Below are 21364 nucleotides of genomic sequence, written 5' to 3'. Positions count from 1 at the left end.
CCTATTTTTGTGTGTTGATTTTTATATCCTGTGACTTCACCCTATTTATTATTCCCCTGTTTTTTTAAAATATTTTTTTGCCTTGATGGATACAGTATATTTATTATTTCTAACTTTATGGTGTAGTCATTAGGATTTTCTAAATATAAGATCATTTTGTCAGCAGAGACAATTTCACTTCTTTTCTTGTTTGGATAACTTTCATTTCTTCTTTTTGCCCAATTGCTCTGGCAAGGACTTTTAGTACTCTGTTGGATAGAAGTGGAGAGAGTGGGCAGGTACCTGATCTTAGAGGAAAAACTTTCAACTTTTCGCTGTTGAATATAATGTTAGCTATGGGCTTGTTATTTATGGCCTTTTTTTGTGTGTGTTGAGGAACATTCATTCTATAGTTAGTATGTATATTTTTTTGATATGGAGTCTTGCTCTGTCGCCCAGGCTGGAGTGCAGTGGTGAGATCTCGGCTCACTGCAACACTGCAGCCTCCACCTCCTGGGTTCAAGCGATTCTCCTGCCTCAGCTTTCCAAGTATCTGGGATTACAGACGCACGCCACCACACTCGGCTACTTTTTTTTTTTTTTTTTGAGACAGAGTCTCGCTCTGTCGCCCAGGCTGGAGTGCAGTGGCGCCATCTTGGCTCACTGCAAGCTCCGCCTCCCGGGTTCACGCCATTCTCCTGGCTCAGCCTCCCGAGAAGCTGATTCTAACACGCGCCTGCCACCACACCTGGCTAATTTTGTTTCTGTATTTTTAGTAGAGACGGAGTTTCACTGTGTTAGCCAGGATGATCTCCATCTCCTGACCTAGTGATCCGCCTGCCTCGGCCTCCCAAAATGCTGGGATTACAGGCGTGAGCCACCGTGCCCGGCCCACACTCGGCTGCTTTTTATATTTTTAGTAGAGATGGGGTTTCACCGTGTTGGCCAGGCTGGTCTCCAATTCGTGACTTCAAGTGATCCACCTGCCTTAGCCTCCCAAAGTGCTGGGATTACAGGCGTGAGCCGCTGCGCTTAGCCTCTATAGTTAATTGTTGAGAGTTTTATCATAAGGATATTGAATTTTGTCAAATGCTTTTTCGGAATCTAACGAGATGGTCAAGTGATTTTTATGCTTCATTTTGTTAGTGTAATGTGTCACATTTAGTGTATGTTGTACCATCCTTGCATCCCAGGGATAAATCCATTGTGATCACAGAGAATGATCCTTTTAATGTGCTGTTAAATTCTGTTTGCTGGTGTTTGTTGAGGATTTTTTCATCTGTGTTTATAAGAGGCATTGACCTGTGATTTTCTTTTCTTGTAATGTTTTTGTCTGGCTCTGGTATCATGGTGTAGTAGCCTCTTATATTCCTTTTTGTTTCTGTGTAATCGCTTGTAATGTTTTCTCTTTCGTTTCTAATATTGTTTGAATTTTCTTTTTCTTTATTGAATGTCTAGCTAAAGATTTGTCAGTTTTGTTGATCTTTTTTAAAAAAACAACTTAATTTTATCGATTTTTTTCTTTTTCTTTTTTTTTTTTTTGAGACAAGGTCTCACTTTGTCACCCAGGCTGGAGTGCAGTGGCGCTATCTTGGCTCACTGCAGCCTCAACATCCTGGGCTCAAGTGATCCTCCCGCCTCAGCCCCCCAAGTAGCTGGGACTACAGGCGTGGGCCACCATGCCCAGCTAACTTTTTGTATTTTTTTTGTAGAGAGAGGGTTTCACCATGTTGGCCAGGCTGGTCTCGAACTCCTGAGCTCAAGCTATCTGCCCGCCTCAGCCTCTCAAAGTGCTAGGATTACAAGCTTGAGCCACCGCACCTGGCTGATTTTTTTTTCTTCTTTAATTCTCTATTTCAGTTGTTTCTGCCCTAATCTTTATTATTTCCTTCCTTCTATTAACTTTGGACTTAGTTTATTCTTCTTTTTCTAGTTCCTTGAAGTTTTGAGTTAGGTGGTTTGAAATTAAAAAAGAAAAAGGCATTTATAGGCCCAGCTCTGTGGCTCACACCTGTATTCCCAGAACTTTGTTGGGCTGAGGTGGGCAGATTGCTTGAGCCCAGGAGTTCCAGACCAGCCTGGGTAACATGGTGAAACCCCATCTCTTCAAAATATACAAAATTAGCTGGGCATGGTGGCATGCACCTGTGGTCCCACCTAATGGGATGTTGGAGGGGTGGTGGTGCTGAGGCTGAGGTGGGAGGATCACTTGAGCCCAGGTCGAGGCTGCAGTGAGCCAAGATTTTGCCATTGCAGTCCAGCATGGGTGATAGAATGAGATACTGTGTCAAAAAAAAAAAAAAAAAGCATTTATTGCTACAAATTTCTTCTTTTGAACCGCTTTTGGTATATCTCATGAATTTTGGTATTTATGTTTTCATTTTCATTTGTCTAAAGGTATTTCCTAATTTCCTTTTTGATTTCGTTCTTTGATTCTTTGGTTATTCAAGAATGTGTTTAGTTTCTACATAATTGTGAACTTTCCAGTTTTCTTTCTGGTGTTGATATCTAGTTTTATTCCATTGTGTTTGGAAAAGATACTTGGTATGGTTTCTATCTTTTAAAATTTGTTATTTGTTTGTGATCTAATGTGATCAGAATGTTAGATCACATGTTAGAGCCTGGAAAAAGGTTTGTGTGTGCTTGAGAAGAATGTAGTCTCCTTATCTTGGGTGGCATGTTATGGATATGTCCATTAAATCCATTTGGTCTGTAGTATTATTCAAGTCTTCTGTTTCCTTACTGATCTTTTGTCTGGGTATTCTATGGAAAGTAGTGTATGAAATTCCCTACTATTACTGTGTTGGTGTCTATTTGTTTCTTTAGCTCTGTGTCACATATATTCATACGCTGTTGTCCTCTGATGTGGTATGTGTATATATTTATAATTGTTATATTTTCAAAGTATATTTTGTCTAATATAAACATAGCCACCCCTGTTCTCTCTTGGCTAACATTTGAATGGAGTATCTTTATCCATCCTTTCACTTTCAGCCTATCTGTGTCCTTAAATTTAAAACACGTTTCTTGTAGACAGCATACAGCTTTTTAAAAAAAATAGCTCGTCTTAAAAAAGATCAATTTAGATACTTTGTCTTTTGAACATGGAGTTAGATGTTACATTTAAGGTAATTACTGACAGGAAAGGACTTACTACTGCCATTTTGTTAATTGTTTTTCTGTGTTGTAGCTCTTCTGTTCCTCTTTTCCTCTCTTGCACTCTTCCTTTATATTTTGTTACATTTTTCCTTGCAATTTGTTTGTTCAAGAGATTGGGTCACTCTCTGTTAGATTTTCCCACAGTTTGAATTTTAGTGATTGTATCCCTATGGTATCTCTTAATATATTCCTCTGTTGTCTTTTTCTGTAAATTGGTAGTTGGATCTAGATGGCTTGATCAGATTTTGATTCACACTTTTTTTTCCCCCCTAAAGACAACTTCATAGGTAGGTGATGCTTTCTTTTCTTTTTTCCTTTTTTTTTTTTTTTTCCTGTCTCCCAGGCTGGAGTACAGTGGAGCAAGCAGTCATGGTTCACTGCAGCCTCAATTTCCTGGGCTCAGATGATTTGATTTTTTCACCTCAGCCTCCCGAGTAGCTGGGAGTGCAAGCATGAGCCACCATGCCAGGCTAATTTTTGTATTTTTTGTTGAGACAGCGTTTCACCATGTTTCCCAGGCTGGTCTTGACCTCTGGGCTCAAGCTATCTGCCTGTCTTGGCCTCCCAAAGTGCTGGGATTACAGGCGTAAGCCACCATGCCCAGCCTGCATGGTGTTTTCTTTCATCAGAATCTGGAGGCACATAATGTTTCATAGTCTTTTTTTTTCTTTTCTTTTCTTTATTTTTTTATTTTATTTATTTTTTTTTTTGTAGAGACGGAGTCTTGCTCTGTTGCCAGACTGCAGTGCAGTGGCGCGATCTTGGCTCACTGCAACCTCTGCCTCCTGGGTTCAAGCAATTCTCTTGCCTCAGCCTCCCTAGTAGCTGGGACTACAGGCACATACTGCCACACCTGACTAATTTCTTTTGTATCTTAGTAAAGACGGGGTTTCATTGTGTTGCCCAAGCTGGTCTCGAACTCCTGAGCTCAGGCAATCCTCCCGCCTTGGCCTTCCAAAGTGCTAGGATTACAGGCATGAGCTACCGCGCCCGGCCCATAGTCTCTTTTTGTAATGTGAGCAGCCATTGGTAGATGCCTAGATTCTTTAATTAATTAGGGGTCTTAAGTGGTGATATTCTAATTTCATAATTCCTTCTTTATTACTACAGAGATATTTTTAATCTTCTATGAGTTGCCAGTGGTACAGTTTGTATATGAAAGGCAGAATAAATGCTTGATTAAAATTTTTTTTACTTGCCGGTTGATGTAATTTGCTCTATAAGAATCATCTCATGTTAGGGTGGAAATTGAAATACATGTTTTCTATTTTATTCTAGTTTGCATTTATGTCGGATCCTTAGTGAAAATAAAAGCCATGATAGTTCAACGTACAGAGGTAAGATTTTTAAAAGTATCTTAGTTATTTCTTGATTAAAATTAGTAACTGTCTGCTTTCTATTCATTGTTAGGTATAAAAACAAAAGGTATAAGATAGTTCACATTATATAAAGGTTTTACATGGTTATATTATAATCAGGATTAAAACTGTAGTTACAGTAAGACTATATGTCTGTATACTGATGTTATTTGTCCTGCATTATAATGATATGATATTGCTTGACTTTTGTAATTGGGGCTTGGTATATTTAGCTAAATTTCAGCAGTTATTAGCTGTATCAATCATAAATATGACAGAAAAGATAACATGGAAAGAAAAATTGTTCTGATCTTATTTGCACTAGAAAATTTCCAGAAACTGAGGTTCAATGTTTTTACTAAAGCTGGTTATGTTTAGGTGGTGTCTAGGGATCTTGTTAAAGGCAGTTGTGATGGGAAACATTCAAAGGAGTTGTTTACTGCATATCACAGATATGATTTATTAAATAAAATATTATGTAATTAAACAGTATATATTATAATTTTCCAGTAACTTTAGTTTCAAAGGATTTTACTATTTAACATTTTATTAATTTAAAATTAGACACGTGGATTTGGCAAAGGAGGGGCAAAACTAAAAGCAATTGTGTCTAGTAAGTGTAAAACATTTACATTTGTAGTATTGTTGGGGGTAAAACCCACAGTATTTTTTTAATTAGAAAATACATTTTTATAACCGATATTCTATTTGAAGCCAAAAATCATTAGATAAAATTTATTATGGTCATTTAAATTATGCTTTTGTGAATAGAAGATTAAGAACAGAATTTTACATATATATATATATATATTTATTTTTGTTCTACCAAAAATCATGACTTTCGTAATAGAGGATATACTTTTTTTTTTTTTTTTTAAGGAGACAGGGTCTCTTTCCATTGTCCAGGCTGTAATGCAGTGGTGGTGTAATCATAGCTCACTGTGGCTTCAAACTCCTGGGCTCAAGCAATCCTGCCACTTCAGATTCCCAAGTAGCTGGGACTGCAAGTGTGCAACACCGCTCCTTGCTTATTTATTTATTTATTTTTTTGAGATGGAGTTTCACTCTTGTTGCCCAGGCTGGAGTGCAGTGGCGCAATCTCGGCTCACTGCAACCTCTGCCTCCCGGGTTTAAACGATTCTCCTGCCTCAGCTTCCCAAGTAGCTGGGATTACAGGCATGTGACACCATGCCTGGCTAATTTTGTATTTTTAGTAGAGACGGGGTTTCACCATGTTGGTCAGGCTGGTCTTGAACTCCTGACCTCAGGTGATCCGCCCGCCTTGGCCTCCCAAAGTGCTGGTATTACAGGTGTGAGCCACTGTGCCCAGCCTTATTTTTTTAATTTATTTTTTGTAGAGATGAGGTGTCTTGCTATATTGCCTAGGCTGGTCTCATATTCTTGACCTCAAGCAGTCCTTTCGCCTCAGGCTCCCAAATTGTTGGGATTACTGTCATGAGCCACCTTGCATAGCTGAGGATATACTTTTTAAAGAACATTTGGGCCAAGTGCAGTGGCTCACGCCTATAATCCTAGCACTTTGGAGGCTGAGGTGGGTGGATCACTTGAGGTCTGGAGTTCGAGACCAGCCTGGCCAATATGGTGAAACTCCATCTCTACCAAAAAAAAATACAAAAAAAAATTAGCTGCGTGTGGTGGCGTGTGCCTGTAAGTAATCCCAGCTACTCAGGAGGCTGAGGTATGAGAATCGCTTGAACCCAGGAGGCAGAGGCTGTAGTGAGCCAAGATCACACCACTACACTCCAGCCTGGGTGACAGAGTGAACCTTGTTTCATAAAAAGAACATTTGGATGTGTGAGTGGAGGATGGTTTTGTTTTGTTTTTTTTTTTTTTTGAGTTGGAATCTCGCTCTGTCGCCCAGGCTGGAGTGCAATGGTGCGATCTTGGCTCACAGCAACCTCCGTCTCCCAGGTTCAAGCGATTCTCCTGCCTCAGCCTCCCAAGTAGCTAGGATTACAGGTGCCCGCCACCATGCCCGGTGAATTTTTGTATTTTTAGTAGAGACGGGGTTTCACCACGTTGGCCAGGCTGGTATCGAACTCCTGACTTCAGGTGATCCGTGCACCTTAGCCTCCCAAAGAGCTGGGATTACAGGCGTGAGCCACTGTGCCCGGCCGAGAATGTTTTTTTAATAAATGAAAAAGCCATTTTTCACCCTGTCATATGGGTAAGACCTGTTTTAAGAGTTAATGTTCCTAGCCTGCCACCCCCCAAATTATTTTCTTGTTTATCCTGCTTATAAAATTGCATGATCACTCAAAAGATTTTTGAGGTTGATAGACAGTAATGTATTCTTGTTTAAGTTAGTTGACTGTCAGAAGTATAAGAATGTACAAAAAGACACCTTTCTAAAAATACTTGAGTGCTTTATCTTTTTTCTTCCCCGTGTTTAAAATCAGTTTTTAACATCTCAGTTAACTTTGATCTTGTTTGTTAGAAACATTAGGTGGATAAAATAGAAGAATTTTCTATAAATGATAGTGTAAATAGTGTAATCATGTGACTCTGGATATTCAATAACTATTAGATTATTGTTTATTTGCATGGTTCTGATTCACATGTGAAACCAGAAATAGTTATGAGTGTGGCCTTATTGGCTGAATTGCCATTGCTCTCCTTCTCTTACCCTTGCCTGCTTCCTTAACACATATACTTCTTGGCTGATCTCTGTCAACAGGCAGGCTTTGGTTTGAGGGGCTCCAGTTTGTTGTCCTAGCAGGAAACTGACTGTCATTTCTTCAGAATCTCTTTTCTGTCTTAGGGGTTTGAGTTCGGGCAGTGTTCACTCTGACCTTTCTCTTTCTGCCCTTCCCTTGAATTAATTTCATTTCAGGCAGGCAGTTTCCCTTGCACACACTGCTTCTCCTTGTTTCTTTTATAAATCACCTTCCCCCCACCCCAGCCACTGCCAAAGAAACAACATTGTAATGATGGCTAATAAACATGAGTAATTGGGGTACAGTGTGATATTTTGATACATGTATATAATGTGTAATGATCAAATTAGTGTAGTTAGTGTATCACCTCATACATTTATCATTTCTTTGTGTTGGGAAAATTAAAAATTCCTTCTAGCTATTTGAAAATAAACAGTACGTTATTGTTTAAAAAAACAAACATGAGTAGTACTAGTAATATTAGACACAACCAAGAACTGGTGTCTTCAACATTCAAACCCCGCAAAATCTAAGAATCTCTAGAAGTACCTTCTAGTGGCCATTCTTTTTTTTGAGACAGAAGTCTCGCTCTGTCACCCAGGCTGGAGTGCAGTGGCGCCATCTCGGCTCACTGCAAGCTCCGCCTCCTGGGTTCATGCCATTCTCCTGCCTCAACCTCCCGAGTAGCCGGGACTACAGGCGCCCGCCACCACGCCCGGCTAATTTTTTGTATTTTTAGTAGGGACGGGGTTTCGCCATGTTAGCCAGGATGGTCTTGGTCTCCTGACCTTGTGATCCGCCCGCCTCGGCCTCCTAAAGTGCTGGGATTACAGGCTTGAGCCACCGCGCCTGGCCTCTAGTGGCTATTCTTAAAACTACTCTTTCTGAAGTGTTAACGTTAAGATAAAATATTTTATTGAATTTTTTTGTAGATAACTATGAGGTTGTAAGTTTTCCTCCTCATTGTAAATATAAAGTTTTTCACCAGCAATATAGATTTTATAGGTTTCTGTGGAACTAGCCTGATAGTTTTAAAGCACCACTTACAGTTCCTATGGATAAAACACAATAGGAGTTCCTAACCATTTTTAAATAGGCATTTAGAAAACTCATGAATTAGGCCGGGCCTGGTGGCTCACGCGTATAATCCCAGCACTTTGGGAGGCCAAAGTGGATGGATCACTTGAGGTCAGGAGTTCAAGACCGACCAGCCTGGTCAACATGGTGAAACCCTGTCTCTACCAAAAATATAAAAATTAGCTGGGCGTGGTGGTGGATGCCTGTAATTGCAGTCACTTGGGAGACTGAGGCTGGAGAAGCGCTTGAACCCAGGAGGCAGAGGTTGCAGTGAGCCAAGATTGCGCCACTGTACCCCAGCCTGGAGGGCGAGACTCTGTCTCAAAAGAAAAAAAAAAGAAAACTTGTGATTTGGGGACTATTCATTGCTGCTGTGTGGATTACAATGTGATTGTTCTTATGTCACTTTAGTGTCAGTAAAATGACCCAGGTCACTTGTTCTCTATTTTAATCTCCTTCTGTGATTAAGATTAGACTTCCCTGGTCCCCTGTGAGTACCAGAGGACATATTCTCATGGGACCTTAGTTTTTGATAATTGGCTATTTTGTTCTTCTAAGTTATTGCTTTAAAAAAAAAAGCCAAAAAAACCACCTTAATTGTCTGGAAAATTTTAAATAAGTATTATTTGTTGTTTGTTGTAAAGCATTTTATTCATGGAAATACAAAGCATAAAGTTGACCTCTTATACCTGCGATACCAAAATACAGAAATTTTTTCCTTTGCTTTTATATTGTCATTTAAAAGGACAATGTAGATATAGTTGTAAAACAGGCAGAATATATTTAATAAAGCATTCTTCATAAATAATTGGAATAATTAGCAATAGCAAATAGCAATAGCAAATGATTTAATGAACAAGTTAATTTTACTGCAAAATAGTATTTCATTAAGGGGGGATTTATATACATTTTGATTTCTATTATGTTCCTTTTTGTGGCTAGGAGTCATAGCAGGGGAGAAGTTTATTTTTATTTTTATTTTTATTTTTTGAGACAATGGTGCTATCACAACTCATTGCAACTTTGATCTCCTGGGCTTGAGTTCCCGCCTCAGCCGAGTAGCTGGCATAACAGGTGTGCACCACCACACCTGGCTAATTTTTTTTTTTTTTTTTAAGTAGAGATGAGGTCTCCTTATGTTGCCCAGGCTGGTTTCGAACTCCTAGGCTCAAGCCGTCCTCTTGCCTTGGCCCCACAAAGTGCTGGGATTATAGGCATGAGCCACTGTGCCTGGCTAAGAAGATTTTTAAAATATTTGATTTTTTAACTTGCTGTTTGGTTCTGAAAAAATTTGGATTCCACTCAAAAGGAGATTATAAATAGACTTTATTTTACATGAGCATCTTTAAAGCTTCTTGTTTCACTACTTTTCATGATTGGAAGGAGGTAAAGTTTTCAGTATATGGGACTTAAAAAAAAGATGACCAGGAGGTGTTCACCTGACCACTAACTACCCACTCCAAAACCAAAATATCTTTCTTCAGGAAAGGGGACTGTGGTAATTAATAGTGAATGTTGCTACTTGTGGTTGACAGTTATCATAGAACTGCCATTTTATACATGTATTTTTTGTTTGATTTTTATGGGACAAAGAGATTTAGATTTGGGGAGAAATTTCTCTCACACTAGGGTATGGTTAAAACTCGGTAGTATATTTACTGCTATTCTTTATCTGTTGTCACTGTAGCCCTGAGATTGAATTGAGTATATATCTGAAGTCTACTGGTGAGGAGAATGATTAGTTTGAATCCACTTGCTAGAGTTCATTGAAAATAATTATAGAGACTTGAGTAGCATGAAAAAATGCTTTAAAAGTGTTTTGGGGGGAATCAGAATGCTATATGATGTGCATGGTGAATTTAAATATGTGAAATCTGTAGACATACAGAAAAAACTGGAAAGGAATGCTCAAGCTGTAGTTATAGTAGTGGAGAGATGGTTAACATTTTTCTAACCTTTTAATTTTGTGTTTTTGCGAAAATAAAAGAAAAAATTGCTAGAGGAAAAGCATTAGGATTATATTTTTCATTATTGATGTTTATAATAATTCTGAGACGTAGGAAATATATAGATTTACTTTTCATGTTCAAGAGACTGTATCCTTACATTATTTCTCTTATGTTCAACAGATTTCCAGCAAGCTCTCTATGAGTTGTCATATCATGTAATTAAAGGAAATCTAAAGCATGAACAGGCATCTAATGTTCTTAGTGACATTAGTGTAAGTATGTATATATATTTTTTTAAGTTAATAGTTGTTATATATCTTTTTGCTTTGCCACAAAGATCCCTGAAGTTTATAACTTGTATTTTATTCAAAATTATAGTAGTGGATGGATTTTTTAAATTTTCTTTTTTTTACTTTTTTCCCCTCAAAACTATGGAAGTGAGTAATGGATGTTTTAAGGTGATATTGGTAAGCCATTTTTGCCAGACAGGAACACAGATAGTTTAATCTTTTTATCTGATGGTTAGTAAAGTAGGAAATATCAGGTAAGCTGGTAGGGAGAAAAAAAAAAGCCTGTGCTGTAATGAAATTAAGGTATCCATGGGTGGGGGGAGGGGGGAGGGATAACATTAGGAGATATACCTAATGTAAATGATGAGTTAATGGGTGCAGCACACCAACATGGCACATGTATACATATGTAACAAACCTGCATGTTGTGCACATGTACCCTAGAACTTAAAGTATAATTAAAAAAAAAAGAAGAAATTAAGGTGTCCTTAATTAAAAATGCCACTCTAAAAAAGTAAATTGGCTAAAATATTTTTCTCTCAATATAGTATAAGCCATTTTTTGTTTGTAGTTATGTTTAGAAATTAAATATATTTAAAAAATTGAGGATTAAATTATTTTAAATTGCAATTGTTTGGCTCTAACATTCACTTGGTGCCAGTTTTCATTTACTTATGGTTTAAAAAATATTGACTAGATTAAAAAAAACTCTTTTACATGGTTATTCTGTTTCACTCCTTCATTTATTGGAGAATTTAAGTTAGATTCAGACCAAATATTTTTCATGGTGGTTTGCCATTTGAATTGGAAGATGGGCTTTCAAATTGTAAACCAGTAGTTAAGCTTGAGGTTTTACAAGTGGTGTGCTGTTCTTTTATTATTAAGCTGGCTTTTAAACTTGTATATAAATAAAATTATCTTGTGTCTGTGTATATATGTGTATATATACATTTATAATGAACTTGTATATAAATAAAATTCAGAATAGCTTTTATAATAGGTTTTATTAAGGTGTGGGATTTGAAGCTTCTTGGTCTCAATCTGAACTTCTCTTACTGTGTTTCTTTAATCTTCTGTAGCCTTTTTTTCTGTCAGGGGAGGTAATATTTGTATGTTTTTTGTGCTTTCCCAGGGATAGTCTTAAGGAAATTCTAAGTTTAGCTGTTGTGATTTTCCACCCCATATTGGGGTGTATTTGAGCAGTAGGAATTCAGTGAGTTTCCCTTTTGTCTCTAAATTATCGCCAGCTGATAACAACAGAATTAGTTCATGTTGGAGTAGTCAAGTTCCTTTTTTTTTTTAACGTTAAAAAAATTCAGTTGCTACCAATCTTTCTTAAACAACTAATATTTCATTTTTGAAAACTCTTATCTTACTCTATTTCTGATCTTCAAGTGGCCTGAGTACTTGCATTTAAATAGACATAACCAGAGTTCAGAGCCCTTAAGAAATTTGAGGCTAAAATCTGATTGACAAGGTTATTTAATTTTGTAAATTGAGCATTGGTATAGGTTTTAGTTTGTTTATGGGATCTGATTCTGATTCTTTTTTCATTTATTGAAAATGGATAGTTCAAGTGAATTTGATGTATGTGTTTGGTTCTTACATAGCTTCTTCTTTCTTTTGAATACTCAATGATGTCTTTATAGATACTTCTGCAGCTTGATTGTCTTTGTCATGGCTTTCTCTTAGTACTATATACTGTCTAGTATCTTACCCACAGAAGAGTAACTTGTACGTCTCCTTGCAGCTGCCAGATTTTTCTTTAGAATTTCTTTTAGTTTCTGAAAATAGGCTAATTTTAGGGTTGCTGTACTGCCAGCAAACTGTTAACTGCAATAAGTGAACTATGATCCCTTCTAATGGAAAATAGCCCTAAAATTGAGTGTGGGAGTGGAAAGTCAAGAGACAAGTCTAGAATAATGCTGAAGTTTTTATTCAGAAACAGGAGGATCCTTTTCTTTTCTTTTTTTTTCTCCAAGACAGTATCTTGCTCTGTCACCCAGGCTAGAGTGCAGTGGCACAATCTTGGCTCACTACAACCTCTGTCTCCCAGATTCAAACAATTCTCCTGCCTCAGCCTCCCGAGTAGCTGGGATTACAGGCGCATGCCACCACACCTGGCTAGTTTTTATATTCTTAGTAGAGACAGGGTTTCACCATGTTGGCCAGGCTGGTCTTGAACTCTTGACCTTGTGATCCGCCTGCCTCGGCCTCCCAAAGTGCTAGGATTACAGGCGTGAGCCACTGTGCCTGGCCCGATTTTGGGTCATTTTCTCCGAAGGCTACAAGAGTAAATAAAGAAAATAAAGAGAATATTGAGCTCCAAAAAAGTGGGGAGGGAGGAGGGGAATAAGGGTTGAAAAACTACCTATTGAGTACTGTGTTCACTATTTGGATGATGGATTCGATAGAAACCCAAACCCCAGCATTACGAAATATATTCATGTAACAAACCTGTACATGTACCTCCTGAAACTGAAAACCGCCCAAACCAGCTTTTAGCTTTTTAGCCGGTTTTGTATTTTCAAGATTTCTGTTTTTCTGATACCATTATGATTTTTGCATAAATCAAATATTGACTCAGGCATGAGCACAACATTTAAAGTCTTGGATGAAAAATATACAGTTTTTAACAGTCTTCCTTTAGGTAGGTATGAGGTACTCTAAATTCATGTGATTTCTAAAACGAAACTTCTTTGGAAAAATGTTGCTCATTTGTGCTCTTTAATATTTCCTAAAGTGCTTGTTTAGGTTTCTGTTTTTTTTATCAAGTTATTTCATGGTAGACATTTAAACATTTTTTGCAAACATTAGCTTCTTCCTCTTTGTTATGAAAGTTTACTTGAAGAATTTTAATATTTGTCAATATAATGATGGGGTTTTTGTTTTTAAAAAATTTTTTTTCAGCACCACCTGGTAATCAATTTTTTTTTTTTTTTTTTTTTTTAAAGACAGAGTCTCCTCTGTTGCCCAGGGTGGTGTGCAGTGGTGCGATCTTGGCTCACTGCAGCTTCCACCACCTGGTCTCAAATGATCCTCCCACCTCAGCCTCCTGAGTAGCTAGTACACCATCACGCCTGGCTAATTTTTTTTTTTTTTTTTTTTTGGTGGAGATGGGGTTTCACCACGTGGTCCAGGCTGGTCCCAAACTTTTGGGCTCAAGTCATCTGCCCTCCTCGGCCTCCCAAAGTGCTGGGATTACAGGTATGAGCCACTGCTCCCAGCCATTTTTTGTTTTTAAGTTTCACAGAAGAGTGTTATTATGAAACCCTAATACTTGCTGTGTGGTTTTTTGCTATTTACTGTAATTATATTTTTAAAATTAGGAATTTCGTGAGGATATGCCCTCCATTCTTGCTGATGTGTTCTGCATATTAGGTAGGTATTAAGCCTTTATTTCACCTGTAATGTGCTGTTTGGTAAATCAAATGTTTGTTAAATAAAATGTTTTAAACTAAGAATTTTATAAATGTTTCTGCAAGTCTAGAAGCAAATTGATTCTTTGTAGAGAATATAGCAATATAAGTCAAATGTCATAATCAATGTTATAAACAAGCTTTAGAGGTGTAATTCAAATTGTTTGAGTTTTTGACAATGTAGATTTGTATAAATTTGAGCTAGATCAAGTCATTTCCAGTTAAAAGGCCAAGTTTTCTGAGATTTTGGTAACCAAATAATCTTATTCAATGCAGGTTTTCAATGAATGATGTCAGAATCTCAGACTTAGGACACTCAAGAAATACTTACTTTGCTCTTGTACTCTTTTGATTCTTCTTAATTTTAGAAAGAGCAAGAAGAGCCAAAGTAATCAAAAGTACTTTTGTTTTGAGGATGAGAAACCAGCTTTGGGAATAGCAACTTCTTTATTTTTCCAGAATAAATAAGGATTCATGCAAGATAAAAAAAGGAGTATTTCTGTGACTTTGAATGAAATGTAGTGTCCCATGGCATGGATTTAGAAAATAATGTTTATTATAATTTTTTTTCTCTAATTTTAGATCTAGATGAAAATAACTGAGCACAGTTTTCCCGTCAGTCAGTCCTGTGCTTTCTTTTCTTTTCTTCTCTTTTTTGAGACACGGTCTTACTCTTTCGACCAGGTTGGACTGCAGGGGTGTGATCTTGGCTCACTGCAGCCTCAACCTCTTGGGCTCAAGTGATCCTCCTATCTCACCGCCATGCCCTGCTAAAATATATATATACATATAAAATATATATATATACACACATATATAATCTATATACAGATATATAATATATATTATATATGTGTATATATAATATATGTATATTGTATATGTGTATATATAATATATGTATGTTATATATGTGTATATATGTAATATATATTATATATATCTGTGTATATATATTGGTAGAGATGGGGTTTCACCATGTTGCCCAGGCTTGTCTGGAACTCCTGGGCTCAAACGATCTGCCCACCTGAGGCTTCTAAAGTGCTGGGATTATAGGCATGAGCCACTGCACTAGGCCCAGTCTTGTTCTTTCTGTAACTTTGAATCTAATAGAAGACATTGCCAAACATTATTTTGTTCATTTTATTTATTTAGTTAGTTTTTAGAGGCAGAGTCTCGCTATGTTGCCTAGGCTGGTCTTGAATGCCTGGCTTCAAGTGATGCTCCCACCTTGGCCTTCCAAAGTGCTGGGATTATAGGTGTGAGCCACTGCACCCGGCCAATATTCACTTTAAAATAAGACATCCTCTGCGGGTTTGTGAACCTGGAATGAATTGTTTAGCTGATTAATCTTAATTCTTAGAATTGGATAAATTACTTAAATATCTTACTGAGAATGTAGAATTTGTTCTTGACAAATATAAATGCTGGTGCTTGATCCTTCAGGAAGTTTCAGATTTCATAAGTTCCCGGTAATGTTGGGAGTAGGTCAAAACGTATGTGGACTGGGAGTGATAAATGAAAAGAGAAGACCATTGATGAGATGACCACATGTCCCAGTTTTGTTTTGTTTTCACTGGCTAATTATTAATAGTACCCTCTTTTACTCTCGTAACTATCCTGGTGTGGATGATAGAGTATATGTTCATGGTATCTGTTGGATTGATGTAAGCCAACCAAAAAATGTTTTAAGCTGAAATTTTTAGTGAGGCACTAAAGATATTACCTTTTTTTTTTTTTTTAACAAATAAATACATCATGAAACAAGTTTCGGTTAAAAATATTTTTACTATAAATTCGTAAGACTGTAAGACTGACTTGTAGGTAACATTTTGTGGAAGCTATTGTTCCTTGATAGTGTTGGGAGTATATCTTTCTTTGGGTAATCATCAATTATCAGCTTATTGGCCCTAGTAATTTCTTTATTGACTTACTAGGTTATATTTTTCCCTTCATAGTTATTTAGTAATATGAACTATTGTTACAAGTCATTGTCTTTTACGAGTAACATGAATTCATGAAGATGATGCTTGGTTGCTTTTGGGAAATTTCTCTTAGCCTATCCAGTCCATTTTTTGTTTGAGATGGCGTCTTGCTCTGTTGCCCAGACTGAGTGCAGTAGCACGATCTTGGCTCACTGCAACCTCTGCTTCCTGGGTTCGAGTGATTCTCCTGTCTCAGCCTCCTGAGTAGCTGGGATTACAGGTGCGTGCCACCACGCCTGGCTAATTTTTTTGTATTTTTAGTAGAGACGGGGTTTCACCATGTTGGCCAGGCAGGTCTGAAACTCCTGACCTCAAGTGATCTGCCCACCTTGGCCTCCCAAAGTGCTGGGATTATAGGCGTGAGCTACCATGCCTGGCCTATCCAGTCCATTTTTATAAGCAAGATTATGATGGTAAACTTGGAAAGAGGATTTCCCTCACCTGCCCCCTCACTCACCCACCCTCACCCTTGGCAGAAAAAAAATGATTCAAGTGTGACCCCAGATCAAGGCTGGGGAATAGGAATAAGAATGCGAGCTACCTCTAATAATGATGATGATGATGACAATAATAATAAAAACAATTTAAGTTCTGCTTTTAGAGTACCTTCCATGTTCTAGGCATTGTGTTAAGCATTTAATTTTTGTTTTAATCCTTACATCAACTCCTGTAAAGGTGGTAGGAGTACAGATCAGAAAAATGAGGTTCAGTGAAGCGGTGATTTTTCAAGGCCATGCAAGCCAGTAAGGCAGAATTTGAACCTGGGTCCCTTTGGCTCCACAGCCTGTGATCTTTTTATTACATCATATTGTCATTCTAAATGTTGACAGTTACAAGGGAAATTAGAGCTGCACTTTCCTGGTTAAGATAGCAACTCCCTCCCCACCGCCCCCAGCTCCACCCTGAGACCGAGTTTCACTCTTGTTGCCCAGGCTGGAGTTGCAGTGGTGCAATCTCGGCTCGCTGCAACCTCCGCCTCGCGGGTTCAAGTGATTCTCCTGCTTCAGCCTCCTGAGTAGCTGGGATTACAGGCATGTGCCAGCACACCTAGCTAATTTTTGTATTTTTAGTAGAGACAGGGTTTCGCCCTGTTGGCCAGGCTGGTCTCAAACTCCTAACCTCAGGTGATCCGCTTGCCTTGGCCTCCCAAAGTGCTGGGATTACAGGCTTGAGCTACCATGCCCGGCTGATAGCAACTTTAACAGACTAATAGTATGAAGGTGAGGGGGCATGAGAGCTATAGAAAGGGGGATTCTGCTGTAAGTTGATATGCTGACGGGACCTCTGGGCTGGGGTAGGTAATTGGTGATGCTGGGCACTAGAGTTGGAAATAGCTGAGGGCTTTTTATTAAAATCATAGGGGAAATTAAAGAGAATTTATTCGAGGTAAAGGAGTCAGGGATAATAAATGAGTTTATTAGAATGGTGTTATGAGTTAGAGCAAAAAGAATAAAGAAACCAGGGAAGGTACAGTTGGGATAATAGAGTCCTGTACTGATTGTTGAGATAGCTCAGCTAAGAAATTTACTGAGACTCTATTAAGCGTTTCCTAACATTGTCAGAACCCAAGAGAATGGTTAGACATTTAAGTAATTTATCCAATTCTAAGAATTAAGATTAATGAGCTAAAATAATTCATTCCAGGTTCACAAACCCTCAGAGGATAAGTGTCTTAATCAGGTTAGGTGGCTGAGAGAAGAGAGACTTGACTTGAAGAGGATGAATCTGCCATCCAGTGCCCCTGATCTTAGGGACCTTGAGAGGTAGATCTTAGGGACTTTAGGGCCCTGGAGTATAGATAGATGTTGGGTAAAAGAATGGGCCCAGTTTAGCCCCAATCCCTTAAAATCAGTATCTTTAAAGTTCTAGACTGAGGAGGGACCAGAAAACCAGATAGCAGGGTAGCAATTGGGAGTCCCTGAAAAGGATTGGTGAGATACACATGGGTTAAAAGTCTTAATGAGAAATTGAGATTGTACTGTAATTTACATTGCGTAAATTACACCCTGAAATTTCCTTAATACACATGAGCTAACTGTGTGCTTAGCTACAGTGGCCAGGATATGTAGAAATGGCAACTGTCCAAGAAGGGAAAGTCAAGGGCCAGGAAAATGTGGATATGCTTGATGAAAAATCCCCTTCTCTTTTGATTCTCAGTGTTGGCAGTAGAACATGTAGATGACAATTTTTATTACTTCACTAAAACCAGTGCTTCTCTTTATAGCATATTCTAAATTATGAGTTGACTGTAAAATTAGGTTAATAGTATATAATCAGTTAAAGCAGTAATCCTGAGATCAGCCTTGTTTGTAATCCTGCCGATGCTGGTTGAAATTTTTGGTGCTTGGCATTTGGCACTAATTGTTTTTTTTCTTCCACACTTCAGATCAGAAAATTTTTTGACAAATTTTCTGAATAAGTTACTGAAACTCTCAGTTTTTAAATATTTCAGTGGGAAGATAAAAATTTTGAATAATTTCTATTTACTGACTAGAATTATAATTCAAGATAAGATGTTAATTTTTTTTTTTTTTTTTTTTTTTTGAGACAGAGTCTTACTCTGTCACCCAGGCTGGAGTGCAGTGGCACGATCTCGGCTCACTGCAACTTCTGCCTCCCAGGTTCAGGTGATTCTCCTGCCTCAGCCTCCCTAGTAGCTGTACTTACAGATGCGTGCCACTGAGCCCAGCTGATTTTTGTATTTTTAGTAGAGACGGGGTTTCATCATGTTGCCTAGGCTGGTCTTGAACTCCTGACCTCAGGTGATCCACCCGCTTCGGCCTCCCAAAGTGCTAGGATTACAGGTGTGAGCCACTGTACCCGGCCAAAAATATTTAATACTGTCTTTTCATAAGGTTGGTGGCCAGGTAGCTTGGTTAGAACATGGTAATTTGACCAGGGTGGCGAAAGTCATGGGTTTGATCTTCATGAGTATTAGGATCTTTTTTTTTGAGACAGAGTCTCGCTCTGTCGCCCAGGCTGGAGTGCAGTGGCACGATCTCGGCTCACTGCAAGCTCCGCCTCCCGGGTTCAAGCGATTCTCCTGCCTCAGTCTCCTGAGTAGCTGCAATTACAGGCGTGTGCCACCACCCCAGGCTAATTTTTGTATTTTTAGTAGAGACAGGGTTTCATCATGTTGGTCAGGCTGGTCTTGAACTCCTGACCTCATGATCCGCCCGCCTTGGCCTCCCAAAGTGCTGAGATTACAGGCGTGAGCCACCGCGCCCAGCCTGAGTATTAGGATCTTTAGAGTTAGGAGAAATCTTTGTTATAACCCTGTTCAACTTTCCACCTAAAATAACCTTTTTTTTTTTTTTTTTTTTTTTTTTTTTTAAGCATCTCTGACAAGTGGTCATTTAAACTTTGTTTGAATGTTTCATTTTTTGCAAACAATATTTTTTGAAGCTTTGTCGCTTCCATTGCCATAGCAGGTAGCTCCAGTGTAATTGATGTACCGTTTTATGGATCTGTCATAGGTCACAGAGTCAATCTCCAGTTTTAGGAGAAATTAAAGCATTCATATAACAGCTCATGTTACCATAGTTTTGAATTTTTCCAAATTCAGATTGAAGCATTTTAAAATTAGTTAGTTTTAAATAAAATAAGTATCTTACTTTAGTGGTGGGGAGTCTAGATAAATCAATCAAACTTTTTTCTTGTTCATCATTATAGATATTGAGACAAATTGTTTAGAAGAAAAAAGCAAGAGAGACTATTTTACACAGTTGGTATTAGCATGTTTGGTAAGTTTTTGAAAATATTTTTCCCTTTTAAAAATCTGCATTAAACAGTTGTAATAGAAGTTAATCATGTTAATGGAGGAGGATATTGACATTCAGTTGACTTTTCTCATAAGGTGAGATTTGGGTTTTGAAATAGAATGTTTTGTGAAATAAGACATGCTGTTTCTATGAAATAAGCATGTAACCATATCCATATCACTTAAACTATCTATACATTTAAAACCTTTGGTGATATTCCTGACCTAGTAAGTTCCTAAGAAAAAGGTAAGCATTTATAAAGTAAGTAGAAATGATTGTAGACAGCTTTTAAATGGATTTTTTTTCCTCATAAACTGTTAAGCAAAGAGTAAAAGAATAGAGGTAGTTTAAAAATGATAAATTCTAGAACTTGCCATGATTGTTGTCTGGTAAACCATTTGTGTTCATAAATTTAGAAACAGGGAGAACTGCCATGGTTCAGACCTGGAAGAAGGTGCTTATCTTTGCTATACTAGAATTTAACTTAAAGTAGGAGGCTATTAAGTGCTGTATTAGGTGAAAATCCAGATAAGCCAAATGCAGTCATATTGAAAATTTCATCTGTAGTCCTTGTCATTTATAGGCAGTATACAACATGCATATAATTTTATAGTGAATTTTTTGAAAGCTGTTTATTAAATATTTCAATATTTGGAGTCATAATATTTGTTAAATTGAACTTCTAAGCCTTTTTATAAATTGTACGTTGTTATATAGAGAATGTTATTTTTGTATTCTTATTTAGGAAGCTTTAGTTTGAATATATTTAACGTTGTGGATGCAATGCTAAGGAATAAATGACCTTTAATATTTTTTAATACAGTATTTAGTTTCAGACACAGTTCTAAAGGAACGCCTGGATCCAGAAACACTGGAATCATTAGGGCTTATCAAACAATCACAGCAATTCAATCAAAAGTCAGTTAAAATCAAGACAAAACTCTTGTAAGTACACGTATCTTATGTTGCAGATCAAGTAGCTGAGTATGTTTTTTCGTTCATATTTTGAATGCTAGTAGCTTCTAAGGGGACTTTGAAGATTGTTTTTTTTGTTTGTGGTTAGCATGTCTTGTGTTTTTTGCCTTCTAAAAGTAGCCTAATATTGAGTCATCAGTGACCTTTACCTGTGCAAAACCATTGTTACTTTTGCCCATATTCAAAGTTAAAATAATACTTATGCTTTCATCATTAGCAATAAAATAATTTATGACTGTGGCTATACTCAGGGTATATTCTTAGAGATGGAAATAGTGATATGTTATTGTTCCCTGATGTTAACAATATCCTTTTCTTGTGTTACTGGTTTTCCCTATGTAATTAATATTGGGGTTCTCATATGAATCACTGTTATTTTCTACTCTAAAAGGTACACAAAGAGGTAAACTTTCAACAACTATTCTTATGATTGTTGTAGGTTGGAGATAAGAAAATTCAGTGAGAATACAGTACTCTGTGCAAGCTTGTTAATAAAAATTAATTTTATCCCCTTAATGGTATTTATCTGATTTCAGTTATAAGCAGCAAAAATTCAATTTGTTAAGAGAAGAGAATGAAGGTTATGCCAAGCTGATTGCTGAATTGGGGCAAGATTTATCTGGAAGTATTACTAGTGATTTAATCTTAGAAAATATCAAATCTTTAATAGGTAAGACATGTATCTGTATAGTATGTGTTGTTAAGATAACAAGTTATTTTAACTATTGGAGAAT

At 37.5% G+C, this 21364-nt stretch overlaps 1 protein-coding gene across 22 annotated transcripts in view; it reads left to right on the top strand.

Annotated features, from left to right (window-relative positions):
• Positions 1–21364, top strand: part of THOC2 (THO complex subunit 2) — a 133117-nt gene that overhangs the window by 15768 nt on the left and 95985 nt on the right. For all 22 annotated transcript variants that reach the window (XR_008497054.2, XR_010125427.1, XM_054471124.2 and 19 more), the window contains exons 2-7: positions 4417–4475; positions 10381–10472; positions 13820–13871; positions 19567–19637; positions 20479–20600; positions 21167–21300. Coding sequence is in view for 20 of the 22 variants with exons in the window: in XM_054471124.2 (XP_054327099.1) it covers positions 4417–4475; positions 10381–10472; positions 13820–13871; positions 19567–19637; positions 20479–20600; positions 21167–21300 (530 nt within the window). In the remaining 2 variants the exon portion in view is untranslated. The remainder of the gene's footprint in view (positions 1–4416; positions 4476–10380; positions 10473–13819; positions 13872–19566; positions 19638–20478; positions 20601–21166; positions 21301–21364) is intronic.

The sequence above is a fragment of the Pongo pygmaeus genome, chromosome X (genome assembly GCF_028885625.2).
Source record: "Pongo pygmaeus isolate AG05252 chromosome X, NHGRI_mPonPyg2-v2.0_pri, whole genome shotgun sequence".
NCBI classification, from domain to species: Eukaryota; Metazoa; Chordata; class Mammalia; order Primates; family Hominidae; genus Pongo; species Pongo pygmaeus.
The sequence above is the reverse complement of the archived record's forward strand: the minus strand, read 5'-3'. Positions and strand labels throughout refer to the sequence as shown.